Source organism: Hippoglossus hippoglossus, chromosome 15, assembly GCF_009819705.1.
Source record: "Hippoglossus hippoglossus isolate fHipHip1 chromosome 15, fHipHip1.pri, whole genome shotgun sequence".
Classification (NCBI taxonomy): domain Eukaryota; kingdom Metazoa; phylum Chordata; class Actinopteri; order Pleuronectiformes; family Pleuronectidae; genus Hippoglossus; species Hippoglossus hippoglossus.
This window is the reverse complement of record NC_047165.1, coordinates 11,048,187-11,070,182: the sequence shown is the minus strand read 5'-3', so window position 1 is coordinate 11,070,182 and position 21,996 is coordinate 11,048,187. Positions and strand designations below refer to the sequence as shown.

General features: G+C 43.5%; 1 protein-coding gene and 1 long non-coding RNA gene across 2 annotated transcripts; one reads left to right on the top strand and one right to left on the bottom strand.

Annotated features, from left to right (window-relative positions):
* Positions 1-24: 24 nt before the first annotated feature.
* sema4ga (sema domain, immunoglobulin domain (Ig), transmembrane domain (TM) and short cytoplasmic domain, (semaphorin) 4Ga) lies at positions 25-16,039 on the bottom strand. Its single transcript, XM_034608588.1, has 14 exons — positions 15,862-16,039; positions 9,569-9,720; positions 7,829-7,891; positions 7,614-7,712; positions 7,418-7,511; positions 7,222-7,335; positions 6,172-6,326; positions 5,120-5,295; positions 4,415-4,559; positions 3,448-3,670; positions 2,525-2,640; positions 2,280-2,434; positions 1,856-1,914; positions 25-1,374 (listed from the first exon to the last, which is right to left on the bottom strand). Exons 1-14 carry the CDS (start codon positions 15,989-15,991, stop codon positions 362-364), a joined length of 2,694 nt encoding a protein of 897 aa, XP_034464479.1. The 5' UTR covers positions 15,992-16,039; the 3' UTR covers positions 25-361.
* LOC117775456 lies at positions 16,015-21,859 on the top strand. Its single transcript, XR_004616267.1, has 3 exons — positions 16,015-16,147; positions 19,501-19,508; positions 21,714-21,859. It is a non-coding gene; the product is annotated as an uncharacterized LOC117775456 (long non-coding RNA).
* Positions 21,860-21,996: the final 137 nt, after the last annotated feature.

The following is a 21,996-nucleotide window of genomic DNA, read 5'->3' as shown; positions in this document are numbered from 1 at the left end:
CGACCACCCCGCAGCACAAGGCTTCACATGTATTTATATTCCCACTGAGACATCAGCTCTGTAACCAGGGTCAGACTACAGGCGGACCACATGTGTCCTTGTGGGCAGTATTGAGGTGAGGTAGATCACACTTTCTGTTCACTTCATGCTCCGTCCTTCGTCTGGAACCTGGGTTGGACAATTTGGGAATTAAGTTTGAAAACAGCCCAGAGGTTTAAAAAGTCTGAATGTGGACTTGTAAGAAAAAGAAAAAAAAAGTAGATTAGACTCTTATTGCTTTAGTCCACAACAATAATGAGTCAGGCACTTCAGCACCAGGTAAAAACGCAGCAGTCCTCCCACCACAGGGGGAGATACATCACTACACAGAGCTCTCATCCGGCCTGGGCAGCAGCTGAGTGTGTTTCCTCTTCTCCAAGATCTTATTGAGCTCATCAGCAAATGAGTAGCAGTGCGGCGACCTGTTCTCAGTATCGCTTTGCCTCAGCAGCACGTAGCTGTTCCCGTTCATTCTCCTCAGCACACTGGGCAGCGTGGCCGACAGTCCGTTGGGGAAGTCGCACTCTGGAGAGGGAAGCTGCGGCGTGGGAGGGAGAGGAGGGGCAGGGGGAGGAGGCTCGTTGTTTGGTGACGAGTGAGCCTCGCCAGGGACAATCTGGAGGAAGCCTCCGTCCTGGAAGCTGCCTTTATGTTGCTTTGAAACGCCATTACAAACGCCATTGCCATTGCAGTGGCTTGAGATGGTCTTCAGCTCCATGTGGGAGGAGCTTCTCATCTGTTTCCTGTTCCTGTTGTGCCTCTTACTGTTCGGGTAGGCAGCAGAAGCGGCGGCACGTAATGAGTACTTCCCTCTGTTGCCCACTCGCAGGCAGAAGCCCACGTAGACGAGGACCACGGTGAGGACCACGCACAGGGCGCCGAGGATGGTGATGAGGGACAGGTACATGGCCTCCATGTTCCTGGGGGAGAGCAGCTTTGAGTGGGGGAGGAGAGGGGCTGGGGGTGGTGGCAAGGGCCTCTCTGAGGTTGGGGAATCAGTGGGTGGTGGCATGGTCGCAAAGAGACTGTAAGGGTCTTCAGTTGGCTCGAGAGGTGGCGGCGGGGGCAGGTTAATTTGGATGGTGACGTTGTAGGCAACTACAGCGACCTTGATATCGTTCTCAACAGCGTAGCAGGTGTACAGCCCGCTCTGGTCCTGCCGCGCCTCGATGATCAGCAGGCCGTCTGTGCCGGTTCTGAAACCCGAGTTGAGGCCGTAACCCTGCAGCTCGCTGCCGTCCAGAGTCCAGAGCGGCGTCGCCTGGTTGGAGCTGAGCTCACACTGCAGCAGCACGTCGTCGCCCACCCGCACAGAGCGGCTCCGCTCGACAACATCTGAAACACACACATTAAGTTTAAAGGAAAACTTACAACAGCCTCTGACTTATTTTATATGTTAATCCCTTTAACACCAACTAAATTAAATTGAAATGCTGTTGAAAGTTCTTGAAGCATCAACTCTAACTACAGTGTTTTTCATTCCTGCCCTTGTGTCACCTTGTACAAAGACAGAAGAACGGATGATGCTATGTTTTAATAGACTGAAACTGTGAAGTGAGAGAAGGCATTTGGCTGTCTTGAATATCAAACAGATTTCTCTCCAGAGATGGTAAAAATGTGATTAAAGAAGGGAGGAGAGGAATTTGCCAACACAGTGTGCATAATCAACTTTCAAAGCCATCGCATGACAACTATGCATCTTTCAAGTCCTTCCTAACATTCTCTATTTTTAATCTTCCTTTCATCGCCCACTGTGCCAAAAGCAAACTTTTTCTAAACGCAGTGGCACCTAATGGTAGATGAGTTTTCTGCGTACCATCTTGTGTGTTCTCACATCCCCTGCTGCCACGCTGAATGTCCTGGATTAAAGTGGATCTGCAGAGAGAGAAAACACAACCATAAGAATATTAGTTTCTTTCTGTATTTTGATCCGTGCACATCCCACATGTCTTTTATTGCTTAGATAACAGCTTTCTCCTGAGTAAGCATTGCTGTCCACGTCAATCAGTAACCTTTAAGTCCACAGCTGCATGCAATGTTTATTATCCCAGCCACTATTCCTGCTGGCGTTGTCATTGCGCAACAGTTCTGGGAGCTGACAGTGTGACAGGGTACCGTGATACTTGAGGTTACTCAAATCAAACACGCCAAAGGGCACCTGCAGCACTTTAATCATCACCTGATTGAATCTCACGCACACACACACACACACACACGCTCGCTCATCCTGCAACACCCACATGTCTGCTTGTGCCATTACGTCCACACACTGGGCTCCGTTCCAGGCACAGTGAGGATCCCTGGCAAAGATGCAGTCGTAGCAGGATGTGTATCTGTGGCAGTTAGAGAGCGGGAGCTGCACCACGCCCGACGGAGAGCCCACGTACACGCTCATCTGAGGGAGGAGGGAAGGTGTAATTATCACAGGATGGAGATTACTCCTCTGATACAGTATGTGTGTGCATGTGATGGTTAAATACACTACCTGTTTTGCAGATATCAGTAGAGCGTTAACAGGCTGTGGCTCCTCAAACAGTTGAAGCTCCTCGATAATGTGGAGTTGACCCTCGATTTCTACAGCTTTGTGTAACCATCCTTCATCTGAGGGACACATTCAAAGAGAGACACAGATGGAATTTGTTTAGGCAGCCACGCTTATTTATTTCAAATTAACTTGCAAACACCAACTGAAGATATTGACGGTAATTTACTTCTTTGTCTTGGTTACAACATTGTTGAGTGGGGACATGTAGCCAAAGTATTCAAGAACATGCAAAGATGTGAGATGTGGACTCTAAAATCTCCTTGTATAGATAATCAACCTGATAACCATGTACCATCCATTCATTATCTCTTCCACTTATCCTTTGAGGGTTGTGGGGTGAGCTGACATTGGCCAATAGGTGAGCTACACCCTGGACTTAACATAGAGACAAACAACCATTCACACTCACATTTACACCTACAGACAATTTAGAGTCTCCAATTAATCTAACCTCAATCAGCATGTCTTTGAAATGTGGGAGGAAGCCGGAGTACCCAGAGAAAACCCACGCAGACACTTAGAGAAAATGCAAACTCCACATAAAGACGACAGCCGAAACCAAGAACCTTCTTGTTGTGAGGCAACAGCGCAAGGATTGTTGGTGTCAAGGTAAATGTAGTCAGTGACACAATTGTGGGCTGCCGTTTTTGACCAGGTCTCTGTTTTTGGTTTTCATATCAGAGTGACAGTAATGAAAGACACGAAATAGGTGTAAAAGTAATCGACAGGCAGCCACAACAGCGACAACAACACTGACAAGACTCCAGAAAAAAAACTGCACTTTGACAGGAAATATACCAACACCCAACCCCTTCTAACACCTCAATGGAACAGATTAACACCTGATATGGATTCTTACACACCTGTGCCCATGTATAACACATGGTTTGTTTGTCCATCCAAGCCTTGGATCTGGTGCACAGCCATGTGCGTGTAGTGTGTGGTCCTCCTGAACAAAAGGGGACGTCTGTCTGAAGGCTGGACCTGCTGTGACATCAGTGGATGCCTCCTGACAAAGTCCAGCACATCATCGGTCAACGAGGTGGAGACGTTAATGCCCCTGGCCCTCAGAGCGTCGGTTATACACTGCAGGGGAAGAGGCCAAGGACAGGCATGATACAGGCTCCAGGAAAAGTAGACATTTTTGGCTCATTTGTAATTAAGGCTGTTAATAAAAACGGGCAGTGGAAGGGAGAGAGGATGTCATGAGGCTTAGCGAGATGGTCTGCACGGAAAATTAGGGGATCAAGAAAACGAGAGCCTGCGGAAGATTGGTCAGGGGGAAACACGATAACAATGAGCCTGTGTGAGCTCAGCGGGCGGCTCACGCTGACATGTGGGCGACTCAGCTCTATGTGCACCTGACGAAGGGAATGACTTCCCTTCCCTCTTTGTGAGATCCCAACGACTTCAGCCAGCTCCTCTAAGAGGCTTTCACACTCTCATGTTAAAACCTTTGACTGTTTCTCCTTTCCCCTTAATAGCAAAGTTAAAATTAAGTCCGACAAAATGATACTACAGTGGATAATGTCTGCTCATGCCAACGGTGCCCCGGCCCTGGCTGCCACACTAAGCCACAGTCGCCAAACACTACGGGCTGGAGTTAATAGTCATGGAAATGGGTTTCAGTGGCATTAAGCTGGCTGTGCTTTGAGCCTCATCCTTGCGGATGCTCTCATCATCTCTCCTCCATCTTTTCCTCTGCATCCTTCCTCTACATCAGTTTAATCTGTTGTGGTTTTCCGGTGTGAATTTGTTCAGCCTGAGGAGCAGTGACACATTTCTTCAGTGCTCTACCTTGTGCAGTGTTCTCTGCGTGTGTGTGTTTACCGTTCCAGGTCGTGGGTCAGGGATCTTTCCAGTGTACTCCCTCCACTTGGAGCCAGAGTCCTGGTTCTCCATGTAGGGTCCTTGGAAGGCCTCTTGGACTTCAGACAGATTGAACCGACACACCGCAGACGCCTTCACGTTTTTCCTTAAGACACACACAGACACACAAAGACAAACCGTGAGAAAGACCAGAGCACAGGCCGCCTACAATAACAGCGGTAAACCCAGTGTTGCCATAGAGACAGTAGTAGAAGTACAGTAGATCAGTGGCTCACGTTAGAAAGAGACAAATGGGAGGAACGAACAGGGGAGGGGTGGAGAGATTGTACGAAGCCGATTTAGAAGTGAGAGTTTTCAATGAGTGTTTGCTGCAGTATAAAACCCAATTTGCTGTTACCATGGTAACCACAGATATTGCTAAATCGACCAGGACTGAATCACTTCAACTTTTGAGTAATCTGCATGTTTAATTAATATTCTGTCCTCAAACTCCTGCAAATCTCCTTCACCCAACTTGTTTTTCTATCGTTTGGATTAAAAAAAGTTCTCGTGGCCTCGTCTCGCCCTTCTCTTTCATCTCGTCCCCTCTCGTCTGCCTCAATGTATCGATCGCTGCCTTTCATCTCTGTCCCGCTCATTTACATTTGCACCCTCAAAGACCCGTCGGCTGGAGAGCTCGACAACACGTATATATTCCCCACTTACCACTCCAGGCCAAAGATGCCGTAGAAGAGCGTGTCCTGCGGCGTTTGCCCAGGCATGACGAACACGCTGCGCAGCATGTTGAAGTGGAAGTCGTACTCGGGCAGAGAACACACGAGCCTGGCCTTGAGGAAGGACGTCCAGCGCTTCTGGAGAGTTAGACGTCCTCCCCGGTCCCCCTGAGGGAAGAGAGGTGGAGGAGAGAGGAGGAACAAAGGAGGAGGAAGGAAGAGAAAGGGTCACATTAAGTCAAATAAAATAAAAACAAACTGAACACTCTGCTCGAGGGGGAACACAGGGGGAAGTGAAGATCCTGAAAAGCAGAAAAACGGCAGGGGTAAGCAATAACTGTACGTTCAATTCAGCTGACTAATCCACAGGCTTATATACGAGCGAGTGTTTGTCCTCGGTGGGTTGAAAGCGCACACTGTGAAGCAAAATTCTTTCATTCTCACAAACACACACAGACACACTTGAACACATCTCAACACCCGCCGACAAACCAGAAAAATGCTCTGACAGGTAAACGATGGAAAAGCTTGACTTGAAGCCACAAATATTTTGGAGACCTTGCATTGTCTTGGCCTTTGAATATTCAGCCAAAGGCAAATTAAAAATACCACACGTGCCGACCCAAGGCATTTCGATAAAGACTTTTCAAAACATTCAGGGAGAGACTTTATATTAAGATGCCACAGGAGAAAACAACAACAGGTTTATTACAGTGTACAGGTGGCTCTCGCTGCTCTTCGCTCCTTCCTGGGCTGCAGAAAATGTAAACCATCCACTTTTTAGGCAGCAGCGGATGCTGAATACTCCGTCTTTCCCACTGCAGTCACCCATCCCTCTCACTCTGAGGCACAGTAGCTCCACTACCCATTCATCAGCTGCACAGTCAGCTCCCAAGGCCTTGTTACCAATGCATTCTCCATCGAGCCTCTCATCTATTATAGTACCCTCTCCTATCATCAACTACTTGCATTTTCCTGAGGATGCATAGCTTCACTCCCTGTTGCAAAATATCTCGCTGCATCTCTTTTTAAAACTGCTCTCACCTTGCAAACCCGAGCCACTCGTGCCACCCTGCTGTGGCTGTAGGTGGTCGTCTGCTCCTGGCTCCTCTCGGTGAAGAAGAAGTAGATCTTGTCATCGTCGCCGGTGCTGCTGATCAAACTCTCCTTCACAAGTGCAGAGCCGACAAAGTCTGCCTCTGTATGAGGGAGAAAATGATGCAATGACTCACACAGCGATACTCTAATTATCCAATTATAGAGTTTACATCCACAGAGACTCGTTAAGGTCATTTACGTAAGCTGCTTGCATGAACTTTTCATGAACCAAAACAGTCAAAAAAGTGAAGATAATGCAAGTGTAGAAACCATCTTTCATTGCAGTTTGCTTCCTATACTATGACTGGAAACGTGTACGAGTTCATAGTTTGCACAGATGGTGAAAAGTTGTTTACATGCTTCAGTAATCTGCAACACATCATGTTTTTCGAGTTTCTGCCACCCAGCATCATATTAATGAGACTGTCAGAAGCTACAGGATGCTAGCATCTCTGTGAGTCTCTACAGTGACAGACTGGGAGAGAGAAACAGGATTATCTATGCATGTAAAACTAAGCTGCTCTGCTTTAAGAGTAAGTGGAGCAATCAGATGCAGGTTTAACGAAAAGTAAAATAACACATTATAGAAAAGGCTCGCAGGAGAAACTCTGGAGAAAGTCCAGAACAACTGACTCGAACATTTGTGTCCGGAGTTCATTGCATGTCTGAAAGCAGCTTCTGTGTCTGCATGGGTTTTCTCCAGGTACTCCTGCTTCCTCACATAATCCAAAGACATGCAAAGTGGTTAATTAACAGGTGAGAGCGTGTCTCCTGCCTAACTCACAGCTGGCTCCAGCCCCCTCTTGGGGGGGTATAGATAATAGATGGATGATCCACTGAAGCTGCTCAGGCTACTTCAGCAGAGAACTGTAGATTCTTGTTGATGTGGAGGCTTAACCTGGTTTAAGCTGATTGATGGACAGATGCTTTACCACTTGGACCACCCTGCCATCAAACATCTCTACGAGCTTTCATCATTCGAGAGGCTTAACTTACCATTCAGCCAGCGTGTGGGGGCGTCCTCCGTCTTCAGCGTGGGAGGCGGAGAGTTGCGGCGAATATCTGGAGAGCTCCTGAACTCGTACTGGGATGCTGTGTACATCTGCTGGTCTGGAGGTAAAATCAATTTATTGGATCATGTATTTGTCGGGTGAAACTCTGGAAATGGTCGCTAACTGTTGAAGGGCTTCACCTATGATGAGGGCGGTGTAGCCTGTTGTCGGGTCATACGGACATTTGTCTCTTCCGTCCTCAGGCTGAGATGACATCACAAACCTCTTCTCATCCTACACAGGACAAAACAAACGGGGAAGGAGGAAGAGATGTAGTGAGCTTCGAGGCTATAAGAAGAAATTCAATATCGATCAATGTGTTGTGCATGCACATACTATATATGCACAGAGTGGTCTGAAGGCGTGAGTCCCACACATGTAGAGGTGAGTCGAGTTGAACCTCTGGAGGAAGCGGATGTGATTGTAACACTCGGTCTGGAAGAGAAATCGAAAACCAGAGAAAAAATGATATTACAATGAGGAGAGTGAATATCAAACCAAACAGAAATAAAGATGAAACGAAAGAGAAAGAGGGAAAAACTAAATGAAACCTTGTTGTCTTTTCCCTTGAGAAGACACTGGCGTTTCTGCTCGGGGGAGGCCTCCCACTCGATCTAGAACATACCACATAGCATAAAGTCACACAGGGGTTTCATACCACTGATTTGCATGAGTTTTAGCAAAACACCACAGATCTGACAGCAGATAAATAGAGAATAATGTCTTTTTTTTGCTTTAATAATTCATCTATCAGGCAAGGAAGTTTAATTTATGAAGCATATTTGATACACTGAGGTAGATTCAAGGTCCTGTACAGGGACACTAAAAACAACACAGACAAATGAAAAGAAATCTATTTAAAACCAGTTTAACACAACTTTCAAACAAAATAAGAGATTAGAAAGAGTAAAGGAGGTAGAAGAGGAAAAAGAAATAAAACTGTTAAAATCTGTATAAAAATAGAAATAAGTGGAAGGAGTACAATAATACAAATAAAATTGACAGAAATGTGTAAGATAATAAAAAAACAATTGTTAGGAATTTCAAATTTTTACTGTGTTGCATGCTTTTTACTCTTATGTAACAAAAAAAGTTGACTTTAGTTGACATTTTTAATTCCTGCAGCATATGGAGTACTTGTGAAGGAGTTTTATGCACATACGCACACGCACACACACACACACACGTTATGACAAACACCGCCTCGTATTTACAGAATTAGCATAACAGCTTAATGTCAGACTGTCAGCAGGTAACAAACACTGCAGCGTGACAGGTGGAAAAAAGGCTTTTCAGCTTCGATGGCTACTTAAGGGAACTTCCTGTAAACATGCGATGGTTTGAGGACAACACTGCTGATAATACACTTGAGGGAAATGGAAATAGACGAACCGAGATCATAATTTAAAAGTTATATCCCTAAAGATTTTACTTCTAGTTGATTTGGTAACAACTGTCGTTACTGATGAGAACATTTCATCTTATCCCAGAGTTTCAGTTTGAAATGAGGCATTTATTGATCATTGGAGGCAGGAAACACACTTTCTGAACCAATGACCATGAATTTTTATGTTCGTCTCAAAATAACAACTGTTGTGCTCTTCTCGAATATACTATGACACATGCACATTAATACTTGGTTTTCTCTGAATACTTACCCACCACAGAAGACACAAAATACCGCACAGATATAATTTAATAGCAATTGGTGAATACATTTCAGCTATAAATACTATGAATAATTGGATTTCACATGAAGAGGAGATGGAGAAGATGGAAAAGATTCCAGTTTTTCCAAAGATCCCACAAAAGATACAGAAATGCGTAAAGAAATCATGAATTAAACATTGTGATTCATGTTTTTAAGTTGTAACTTAAATAAAGTAAGTATTGCCAATGTTGGGTTGTTGTAAATAGTATGCTAATTACTGCATTAACTAGAAGCTATTTCTGTTTCGACTTTTTCAATAGCTGAATGATATTAATATGAACTCTGAATCTGTTTAAAGGAAATACAGTAGTCTGTTTTTCTTCTATTTTTCTCATTAATATGTATGTTTATGCAGCAAAATACTCCTGTGGTGTAACTGTGAGCTATTGTGTTAAAAATAATGTTACTCACACAGACAAACACAAGGGGTCCAAGGGGAATAAATATTGTTGCCACAAAATTTAAACTTGTTGCCTCAAAAAGTTCCTGCATTGTGGGATGCAAATTAATCCGTGTCAGAGTCGAAGATACGACGGCTGAGGTGCACGACACGCAGCGGCACGGAAACAAACAAACTCACAGTGAGAGCAGAGCTGGCTGAGATGTCAGAGGCGTTGAGACTGAATACAACCCCCCGGGCGCCGACGTAGAGACGCTCACTGTCAGCCTCCAGCAGCATGGTGCTGTAGTTAACGGTAGAGGAGGAGTGGAAGCGCCTGCAGCCCTGGAGACCTGAGGAGGAGAGGAGAGGAGAGGAGAGGAGAGGAGAGCAGGAGAGCAAAGATTAGTAAAGATGACCTTTTGTATCCCTCTGTCTGCTTCCACAACATCTGTTTATGCAAAACAGCTCCGAATGTCCTTCAAACTAATTCATCATCAACCTCCACACGCACCACAAACACTGTTAAGTGGCTGAATCAGCGACACTGAAATGGAGGATTGGTGAAATTTGAGAGAGGACACTCAAATTCAGTGGAAGCAAAAACAATCACGACACCTCAGTTAAACCCTCTTTTGCTGTTACACTTCCTGAGATCATTTCAGTCACCTGTGTGATTATTGGACAATATGAGTGGTTGAAGAGGCCTGATTCCAGGCATGTCTCAGCACACTACGTTATTGATTATGGTCTGTCTCTATGGAAACAACAAGGTTAAGAGAAAACACCTTTCAGGGAAAAAACACATTAGTCTTTGTTACAAATAATCCAGGAATGAACTAGTTTGTCTGGTATAGCACCACACAACAAATAAACGCAGCTCCTGTTGTCATCTCAATTCTTATGTGATCATTTCAACAAAAGAATTATTACAGATTCACAGACATCAGTGTCTAATAACACCTCTGTTTCTTTAGAAAGCCGCTGAATGTGCAGAAAGTTATAAGCACCAGGAGGTGGCACATTAAAACCAGAACACTTCAGGCTTTTTCAACCAAACCCGACAGTACGAGTATGACAGTATGAGAATAAAGGGAGAAGTATGAATCTGTTAATCTTCTGAGTTGGATTTATCACTGTGTGATTGCCAAACATCAGTGCAAATTGGTGAGATGGCCTTACTCTCTGATTTGAGTGGTTGTCTTTAAAAAAAAAACTGAGATTTCTTTGGCGCAGCTGGGAAAATGTCTTTCTTAAAATCGACTGTGCTGCAGCTGCACAGAAAGTATTTTTAAGCGACTTCACAGAAAGAAAAATACACAGTACAAGAAATGTGAAAACACTATTCCTTGTAAGTAGCTGCTTTTTGTCAGCTGCAGTGTTTTAGACATTTTCTTTAAGGCCGTTTGTGCTCGTTTTTAGTGCTGAATTGATTAGTTAATAATTGATTAGATCAGTTAATTAATCTTCATGTAGTTTGATGACAAATTAATTAATACACAGTTCCCTGCCGCTAGCACAGCTAAAAATGGAACAAATATGTTGGTTCCTGATTTTCTACTTTTCTCTGTTATATAGACCACAAAGAAGATAATGAAAACGGTCCAATCACAACATGAGATTTCAGAGATCCACTTCAACCCAACGTGGGTTCAATGGTCCTGTGCTTTTTTTGTATATTTCCCCCGTCCACTTTTTTCCATCTATTTGACAACACAAGATACTAATGAGGATCAGTCATACAAACACTCAGCAACACACACACGCACACATACACTTGAAAAACACATCATAAAGTCACTAGCTGAAGTCATGACGTAGTGCAGTTATGTAAGGTTTAAACATACAATCTATTAGGACTCCACTTTGCTGAGGTAAATATGACATCACCGTCTCGTCTTACACACACACACACACACACACACACACACACACACACACACACACACACACACACACACACACACACACACACACACACACACACACACACACACACACACACACACACACACACAAGACAACCTTTAGACCAGTTATGATAATAGTAGTTAAGATAATCAGTTTTATTTGCAGCACTTTTCCCAGCGAAGTCATAAAGTGCTTCACAGAAGGATATATATATATATATATATATATATATATATATATATATATATATATATATATACACACACTGTACATAGATCTGGAACATTTAAGACCAAAGACCACTGCAAGATTAACAGTTTCTCTTATTTTACTATTTATAGGTAAGTGTAAAAAATATTTTTTTTCTATTAAAACTACTACCGATGTAGAGATGCAGAGTTAAGACAAATCAGGAATGGGCTTTACATTTTTTCTGGAGCTGTATTTTTTAAAAAGGGATTTAAAGGCAGAAACAGTTAGATGTCTAATCTCAGATTGTTAATCATTTCAGAGATTGGAGGCTCATACTGGAAAAGTAAGATGGCCTTTAGTCAAGCTCCGGGGATTTTATAACCACAACAATAACTGCATTGTTGTAAGAAAACACTGTGGCTAAAAATAACAGCAATGTCATAATTTGATGTCTTAAATATCGGCCATGACGAATGCTGAGCAGGTTTAACATCATCTGGGGTGGAGCTCTGACGGCAATTAGGCCGTACAAACTTGAAAGCGAAAGACTTTCCACGTCTACTGATGAGCGCAGGAGCTGAGCGCAGCCAAACTGACGAGTGTCAAAGTTCCCCAGCTCAACCATTTCACCCTGAAGACTGCATGGTTATCAAGTGAGCTGTTATTAAGATTCCTATCAGCTGCTGCACAACACAATCCACTCTGCTCACTTCAGGAGCAGCAGTTCTCATCCCGGACTGCTCCTGCAGCTGATCAGGTGTCTACTGTTCCTCCCTTGTGCTCAGCAGCAGGAAGAAGAGTATTACCTGTGTGAGATTTTCAGAACAATAACCTTTCCTACGTGACTTGAGTGTTTCATTGTGGGTGAAGGCAAAGCGTTACAGCAGAGACAATACCCAGTTTCCTCTGCGTAATCTGAGTATTAGGACGACACAATACCCTTTGTGTGTGTGTGTGTGTGTGTGTGTGTGTGTGTGTGTGTGTGTGTGTGTGTGTGTGTGTGGGGGCCTGGCAGTCAGAGTGAGGTAACACAAAACAACCTGCGTAGGTTACTGACACAGCAGAGGGAGGTTTATCTGGGCTTTATTAACAATATGTTATGATCCCACTGCACATTTTAGCCTCAGCTTACAAGGCTGTGCGTCAAAAGGTGCTTTGATCAATTCTACAGCAAAAGAAAAACAGAGAGAGGAAGAACAAGTGGAAGGACCTCAGCTCATCAGCATAGTACAGTGTTCAGGGACACATAGACTCTCTCTCTCTCTCTCTCTCTCTCTCTCTCTCTCTCTCTCTCTCTCTCTCTCTCTCTCTCTCTCTCTCTCTCTCTCTCTCTCTCTCACTCTCTCTCTCCCTCTCTCTCTCACTCTCTCTCTCTCTCTCTCCCTCTCCCTCTCTCTCTCCCTATCTCCCTCTCTCTCTCTCCAGCCGTTGGACTGTGACATGACAGCCTTATATACAAATTTACACTCGAGCGCCAGGCCTGTGTTCAGGACGACGGTATAAACAAAGTTAAATCCACCGACTGTGACTGATGTGTGTGGCAGATTTTCAAAATACTTCACGAGCAAATGAAAAGGAGTAACCAGTTCTCTGTTTAAAAACAAACAAATTATACTCTATCCGTTTTGCCGGCTTTTAGCCAGAATTCATCAAATTGAATAATTGAATAATTTTTTTTACGTTGTGTCAAGTGGAAAAAGGGAAATTGTAATCAGGAGAAAGTACAGGTGTGTGTTTCACTGTGTTCCGGTGTGTGCATGTACAGTATCAATTCTCCACCCAGATCTGGAGGCTTTTAGGTTGCTAAGAAACACAGCGATTAAAGGGATTACTGGTAAGTTTGCAGATCGAAAGATGTGCAAACGTTAAAAAAACTAAACAAAGACGAGAGGTAAAGGCAAGTGGAGGGAAATAAGCTGTGCAAATGTCAAAAGTATGAACTAATGGACAAAAAATAAGCATGAGGGATAAAGAGTCCAAATTGAAGCACTGTGGAAGAGAGAGAGAGGAGTGGATGAGAGAGTGATGGGGTGGCAGACGAGGAGAAGAGTGTAGGAGGACCGGTGGGCTGCAGGCTCCAGCACAAACTGGTGATGAACAGAAACTGAGCTAAAGGTACAGAGGAAGGAGATGAGTAATGAGTGCAAGTAGGTGATGCGTGGTGAGAAAGACGACTGGAGGAGAGGAGCGGAGAGATTTTTTCCATGGGTAGTTTGCGTAAGAAAATTTGGTCGCGAGTCAAACTGGAGACGAGAAAATGACACACACACACACACACACACACACACACACACACACACACACACACACACACACACACACACACACACACACACACACACACACACACACACACACACACACACACACACACACACACACACACACACACACAGCAAAATACTGTATAGGACCATCTTGCGCCATACTATGACAGTTGTCATGGTTACGCTGCTTCTCAACTACTTACAGTGGTGTCAGTCTCCCTGGCTGCTCCTTAGGGATCCAAGCGTAAGCACTTTACTCATCTGCCTCAGTCTCTGTCACCCTAGGCTACATTCCATCACTCACACAGGGTAAATGAATAATAATAATGATTAAAAAAACTTGTGGTTTTGGGGCAGGTGTGAGAATTTCCCTGAGGCAAGAAAATGTATGAGCAAGTCAATGTGCACACAAATAAGACGAGGAGAAAGAGAAGAGAAAAGAGCTGTGTCAGGAGAGAGAAGGGGAGTGAGGGATGAAGAGAATAAGGATATGAAAGAAAACTAGATAAAGAAAGAGGCAGAAAACAGCTTCTGTGGTGTAGCAGAAAAACAAAGCATGTGAGGAGTTTCTTTTTTTTCTATTTTTAAAAAACCTGACAGGTTATTTTGCTAAATTATAGTTGGTTTGAAAGTGAATCCCTGCATCGGTATTCTTTTAGTTTTGATCCATCTTACTTCTTGAGCCATAGCTGGGACGGAGGTAGAGAGGGTCGTCCACTAACCAGAATGTCAGTGGTTCGATCCCCGTCCCCGTCCCTACCTCAACTTTGACAAGCCCAAACTACTTTCCCTTCTTGGGAAGGGCTCTCCCACCCAGGACCTTACTATCACCATCAACAACTCTGTGGTATCCCCCACCCAGACCGCAAGGAACCTGGGTGTGACACTCAACAGTCAACTCTCCCTTACTGCCAACATTGCTGCAACAACCCGCTCGTGTAGATACTGTACATGTTGCACAACATCAGGAGAATAGGTCCCCTTCTCACTCAGAAGACGGCACAGGTTCTGGTCCAGGTTCTGGTCATCTCACGCCTAGACTACTGCAAGTCCCTCCTCGCTGGTCTACTTGCTACTGCCATCCGACCTCTGCAGCTCATCCAGAAGGCAGCAGCTCGACTGGTCTTCAACCAACCTCTCACACTACACCGCTCATCCGCTCCCTTCACTGTAGCAGTAGCTGCCAGCATCCGCTTCAAGACACTAGTACTTGCGTACCGAGTTGCGAATGGATCGGGCCCAGTCTACATCCAGGACATGGTTAAACCGCACACTCCAGCCAATTGGCTTGCTGCTCCCTCACTGCGAGCTAGCCACTCACCCAAATGGTGGAACGAGCTCCCCAATGGCATCAGAAAGTTTACAAGACACATCTCTTCCGACTACACCTTGGTTAAGAAGATGATGTCTAATAAACCTCGTCAACTCTGGTGTTAATATTTGAAAAATGATAATAATTACATTTAGTTGCACCTATATGTTGCACTTGTAGTTTGGCTTTTTTTAAGCTAATTGTACTTACATGGTTCTTGCTGTTCTGGGTTTGTATCCGCGTGGTTGAATGCACTTATTGTAAGTTGCTTCGGATAAAAGCGTCACTTAAATTATATGTAATGTAATGATGCTCTGCTTGTGCTCAAACTGTGCACTGGCACTCACATTTTCTGTAGGACAGAAATCCTCTCTCCAGCTTCAGCTCTTCTCCTGGAAACAAAATGTCTGCGCTCTGATACCTCCTCTGCTCTTTGACTTTTTTGTTATGCTCTTAGATTGTGCAACAAGTCTGTCAAAATTCCCCAACCATTACAATGCCAGGGGTAGTTATGACAAATGATATCGTGTAATGAGAAGAGCTGGAGCGCAGGAAATCTATGCACCAGTAGGGTATATTTGAGTGTGAGTGTAGGGCTTTGAGTGAAAGCATTTCAAAATCTGAACATGAAATCAATAAGTCCTGCTCTCAAACTGAACAAGCACGATCTTGAATAAACCCCACAGAAAAAAAGCTGTATGGTTACAGTCCATTTTCAGTTCAATGTTTAAGAGAATAGAATTTGACCGTTCGACAGGAATGCGTTGCATCAGAAACCAATCACCTGCGTGGTTTTGTCGTTGTTTGCTTACCGCTGTTTAGAATAGTGATGCGTGGAGTCACATCCAGGTCCAGGGGTGTTTTGAACGGGTAGCCGGCCGTCGCACACACACAGCAGCTCAGTAGCAGGAGCCACAGCGCAGGGGATCGAGCTCCCGGCATCTCTGCTGAGCGTCTCGAGGGGCAAACACTCTCCGACCAGGGTTTATAAACATGCAAAGGCACTCACACAAACATAATCCAACCTGTCACTCACACACGTGGGCAGATACACAGGCGGCCTCCTTCAAAGTGCAGGAGGAAGGACTGAAGAAACCTGTAAAAAGATAAAAACACACAACAACTGTGTTAGCACGTAGGTGTACACTAGAAGTAAACACAAAATCCTGCAGATGTGGTGAAAACGTGACACCTTTAAAAAGTCAGAGGAGAAGTTGAAAAAGAAGCAGCGAAGTCGAACGTCAGAGTTCAAACACAGAGAATAAGCTGACGTGCAGGAATTCACAAGGATGACGACAGAGATGTGAAAGAGACCCAAAGTGCATTCGCTCAATAAAATATATCGGGTGCTTTCGCAGATCAATGGCGCTCTGCGAAACGGAGCCGTCCCTCGGGCTATTTAAAGTCTCGCAGCCTGTGTGGTGTGTGAGCCGCAGCCTGGCCAGTCCAAACACATGACTGGAAATATCATTAACCAAACAGTGTCAGTCAAACACAGCAACGTGCTGATACCACAAGCAAACACTTGAGGATTAAACGGCAATGTGGAGCGATTCGGATCGATAAGGTGTGAGAGCGTTTGAAACAGCAGACGTACCTCAGACATGTGAAATCCAAAAGGGGGGAGACTGAAGTATGATAATATCTGGTAGTGTGTGTGTGTGTGTGCGCGTGTGTTGAGAATGTCAATGTTGTTACTGCAGAACAAGACGCTCTTTTGGAGGAGTGAAGGGAGAGATGGTGTAAGGAGGAAAGAGACGTGCGTGTGCATGTGTATCAGCAGTGCAAATAGCCATCTAATCCAATTTTGTGTGGGGGAATGGGGACAGCTCTCTTTTTCTTACTCTCTTTTTGTCTCCCATTTAAACACACACACACACACACAGACACACACAATTCCTGGATCTAAAGCTAAACAGTCACACTCTTTAGCACTTTCCATTAAACAAAGCATGAGCCTCCAGCACCCTGAAGAGCTGAAAGTCCTCGGAGCTTGCTCGTTCCTTCAGTCACTAACACACACACACACACACACACACACACACACACACACACACACACACACACACACACACACACACACACACACACACACACACACACACACACACACACACACACACACACACACACACACACACACACACACACACACACACAATGCTGTTTACATAGAAGCATGGATGCAACAAAAAAAAATACAGGAAAGCAGAGCCATTAGCACAAGTGTTTGTGACTGCGCTGTTATAGAAAGTCCCAGCAGAGCCTCAGGGCTGACACCATGACAACGGACGGCTTGAGAGCTGCACCATGTTTCGGTCAAACACAGCCGCATGCAGGTGGATAAGAGACACTCTGCTCGCTGTGATTTTAACAGTAGGAAGTAACAGTGAGACTCACAGGCTCACAACAGGCACTGTAACATGATATCATAACTGTTTACCAAGCGCTGGTTCTATGTGAGACTTTCATCGACCACTAATATTATAGAAAGTTCCATGAATGTAGATTTTATATTCCGGATCATCCTGCAGGTTCTTCCTGTTCCAGCTGATTTCTCTATCAAACTAAATCAGCACAACAACGTGAAACTTATAGATTTATGTTATACTGAACTTTCATTCCTATTTATTTCTTAATTAAATGCACAGCGATGCAGTTGCAGGTAAGAACTGTTTTGAAAATAAATCTGCATTTGGCCAACTACCACAAAGCACTATAAGCACAGGTTATGTTGTCAGGATGTAAAATCACAAAGACGATTAGAACAAAACGTTCACGTGAATTTTCATGAATGAATTGATTGAGAAAAATAGGATTTCCTTGATTTCAAGGATGGTTTCTGTGATTTAAAGTAGTTCTCTTCACACTGTATCTTCAAATTTCCATTTTTCTGGTAACTTTGGTTTTAATTTGTAATTTAATGTAAAGCAAGTGAAATGTCATGATTGACAGCTGAGACTGACCTGTAAATAGTCAAGCACATGTATCGACAGGACCTCACTACCGCCGCTCTCTATTTTAGCAAGGAAGTGGAGATACGTCGTCCATATAGTCTTTATAGTATATAGTATAGGATTCTTATGTGTAGGACTTTCTCTGAATACAAGGAGTATTTCAAAGTTTTTGAAACAGTCTCTTATAGCAGCTTCATTGCCTTGACAGGGTTAGGGTCAAGGAAATTTGACTTTGAGAAGTAAAATTTAAATTAAAGCCAACAACATCTTCACTGCGATGGATTTAATGTCTCTGCAAATACATATTTCTACAACCCTGAAAGTGAGCCTGCATTATTGAGATCCTTAAATGCAGCCATTTGGTAAATATTACTTTTATCCCCCTTCTTTTCCAGGATGGTAGCAGAGGTGCACCGGATTGGCACTTAATAATTCAATAACTTCCCTAAAATGGGCTGTCAGGGTCTAAATCTGTCGACTGCAGTGGTCCTGGTGTGGTCATATAATCCTGTGAGGAAGAGGAATCTATTCAGGTGTAAATGTTTTACACAAAGAGAAAAAGAGTATGAGCATAAAATGCTGTGCGGACGTCCAGCTGCACAGAGCAGCGAGCAGTAATTGTGACATCTCCAATTCTCTGTCATCTATAAACCATGACTCCAGAGTTTGCTCTGAATACCCATGACCCCCCCTAAATGCAGAGGCTTTCAATTGTTAATTGGCCATTGAGCACATGAGTCAAAACTTGAGAAAACACAGAACAGAGAGACGTTGAAAAATAAAACGAGGCGCACCCAGAGGAAATCAGAGTGACGCCACCACTCACGATCCAACCTCTCTAATCTCTCTTCCCCCTGATTTCGCTGCCCAGCTCTCGGTCCCATGACATCTATTCACGGAAATGGATTTTATCAGGCAATTATAAAGTGTCTATGAACCTGCCTGAATGGAGGAGATTGGAGCAGGGTGGGGACAGCTCCATCAACAGACAACTCTATATCACGGGACTCAAAACTCTTTTTTGACTTGGATGTGTGTGTGTGTTTAACAAAAGATTACAATCAAAGGCTTTGAGTTGTGCGTCAACTGAGAGAGAGGACTGCCTTTAAAACGCAGACCCACAAAGGAACCAACTGAACTGAACTCTATTTGTTCCCAGTACTGTACGGCACTTTGTACAGTCACTTGAATGCAGCACTAAACCGACTGTTCACACTGGGCTCATTCTGACCAAAGCTAAAAAGAGACAAAACTGATCAGCGCATTCAATTTTGTTTACGATCTTTCATACGAGTGCATTGGCTTCGCAGCTTATTTGTGAAGATATTTGTAGAGTTTAAGTTTTTAGACCCGCAAAATTCATGATCAATGACATTTAGGAAAACAATAAGTTTACAGACATTTCAGGCATTCAGTGAAAAAATTGACAAAGAAAATCTCTCAAGGCAAGTATTAGAGTAAATAACCCAATATCCAACATTTGCCTGAAAGGAGGATTCACAGTCTTTCTTTCGAATGTCTTTGCAATGAGGAGAATGTTCTTAAGAGCAGTAGAGGAATCTCCTCCGGGACAGATAGACATGCTGTAGGTGTTGCTTGAACAAACTAAATGACAGTAGAAATTGAATTTGCTGTATTGTTAAAAGTAGAAGAATATGGAACAAATGTTATTTGTTCACACCATAGACTGGACATTAAGATGAACAACACAACTCCACCTCCTCCCGCTGTCCAGACATGAAGCTAAAATCTTCCAGATACGAACTCAGCCATCTTGCTCATTTGGACCCAGAGCAGTAGCGATCAGGAATGAAGATGAAGCGAGGTCCGGCTAATCGCAGGCTCAGCTTTCAATTATGATGTTTCACAATATTTTTATAGCATCAAATAAACCAATTGTTACTTAATCGCTATGATAAGAACTAGATCAAACGAGAGGAAGCATCTTTGAGCAAAATGTATTTATCGTGTATTTTGACTTTTCAGTTTGATGTCCCATCTGCTAACATGGAGGAGGCAGGGTTTACGGCCTATACATTAAGGGGAGCTGTCAGGACATCTATCTTTTTATAGTCTATAGTTCACACCTACAGTATTTTTGCAGTGCAGACATAGCCAGGAGAAAAAATGTGAGTCTTGTGATTGATATACAGACCTAACTCAGAGCTTCCGTTTTTTAAATTCTGATTTATTATGGGCTGTGCTGAATCCCAAAGAGAGGCTGCTGCAGAATAATGATTTATAAGGAAAAATATAAAAGCAACAGTTAATTCATTTTGAAGGAACATGACATATGAATTGACAAAACCAAATTGTTTCTTAAGGGAAGGGTTGATAACCAGTAAACCCTTTGAATGATGAGTTAGAAGAGAAGACAACAGGAAGAGAAAGTCAATGACTATCTGCATAACAATAAAATACCGTGTGTTCAATGGCCACATATTTGCATATCTAAGTGTTTCTCTTCCACTATCCACACCACAGCTTCATGCATTTTTAAAGAAAACACAGACAGATGAGTGGGTTCAGTTGGTTTGCACAGGTTTATCTCTATGATTGGATGATCACTAATGATTAGATCACAGGTACAAAGAGCATCAGCGTGGACAGGAGGAGGCTGATTACACGTCTTCAGCAGATCAATCATGCTCTCCAAGCATCATGCGTGTGTTTACGGCTCATTCACTATAATCACAGCTGCTCGGCTGGATGCCTTCCACATGAGTTTCAGGCTGAAGCTTCATGTTTGCATGTTGCACAGCTTGAACACAGTCCCCGTTGATGCCTGACAGACCAGTGCAGCCCCAGAGGAAGTGTAACTCAGCAAAGCAGGAGATGGGTCACTGGCTGGTTTTGATTCAGTGGATAACCATTAAACATAGTGCTAAAATTATACTGAGATAAAAATGTTCTTATCATTTCTAGAGTGATAATTATTACGATAAATGTCACATTACTGTCTCTGCTAAGTTTGAAGATTGAAGGTTGTGGGTTTAAACTCTTTTTCATGAGAAAAGAATGAAAAACACTTGAACATTTTTGTGTTATACGTCCTCACAGTGCTTACACAATGCACAACCAATATATTGATGTATGTTGTGTTTTATTCCTTATAATCACAATATAAATCTTATCAATAGCAATATTTTGATATATATTGGACTTTTGTTTATAAATAAAAAAAGTCCAACCTATAGATACATAATCAAATGAGTGTAAAATTAGGGCTGAGCAATAAAACTACACTATTTTATTCAATACTAATAGGCTACAACAAAATTTCAATATATATCAAAATCTCATCAATCGCAATACAACACAAGTTTAACATATATTGATATGTTGCTATTGATGACAACTATATTACGATAATTAGTTTTATTGTCTACCCCTAAGATATTTACTCTGGTTTGATGTGTTACATCTGCTTGATGAAATATCTTACAACGTATTTTAGACATTTTGATATTATGGGCTACACGTATTAAAAGTCTATATATGTACATTGAAAACATTGTTATAGTTTTAAAATAGAACTCATCGACACACACTTACACACACACACACACACACACGCACGCGCACACATCAGTGAGGAACACTGCAGACAAACCGTGAAGAAGAACATGGAGCAGAAAGTGGTTTGAACGTGTTTCTCCCGTGTTGGAGGTGAGCAGCGGTGGTTTCGTGTTCTCACCTGAATCCAGATCCAGTTCCTCCCGAGACAAAGACACGTACGTTTCCTGCAGCTCCGGAGGATCCAACTGGACTTGAAGCGCCCCCACGCACACACACATACACACATACACACACACACGCACACGCACTTTGAAACACACAACCACCCACAGAGAGTGACACACACAGCAGCGGACACTCAGTGACTCCGAGTCCGAGCTCCTCCACTCTCAGCGCCGCCGCCGCCGCCGTCACAGGTGGTGCGCACCCGCCCTCCCTCCTCGTTTCCCCCGTCTTCACTCCTCCTCCTCT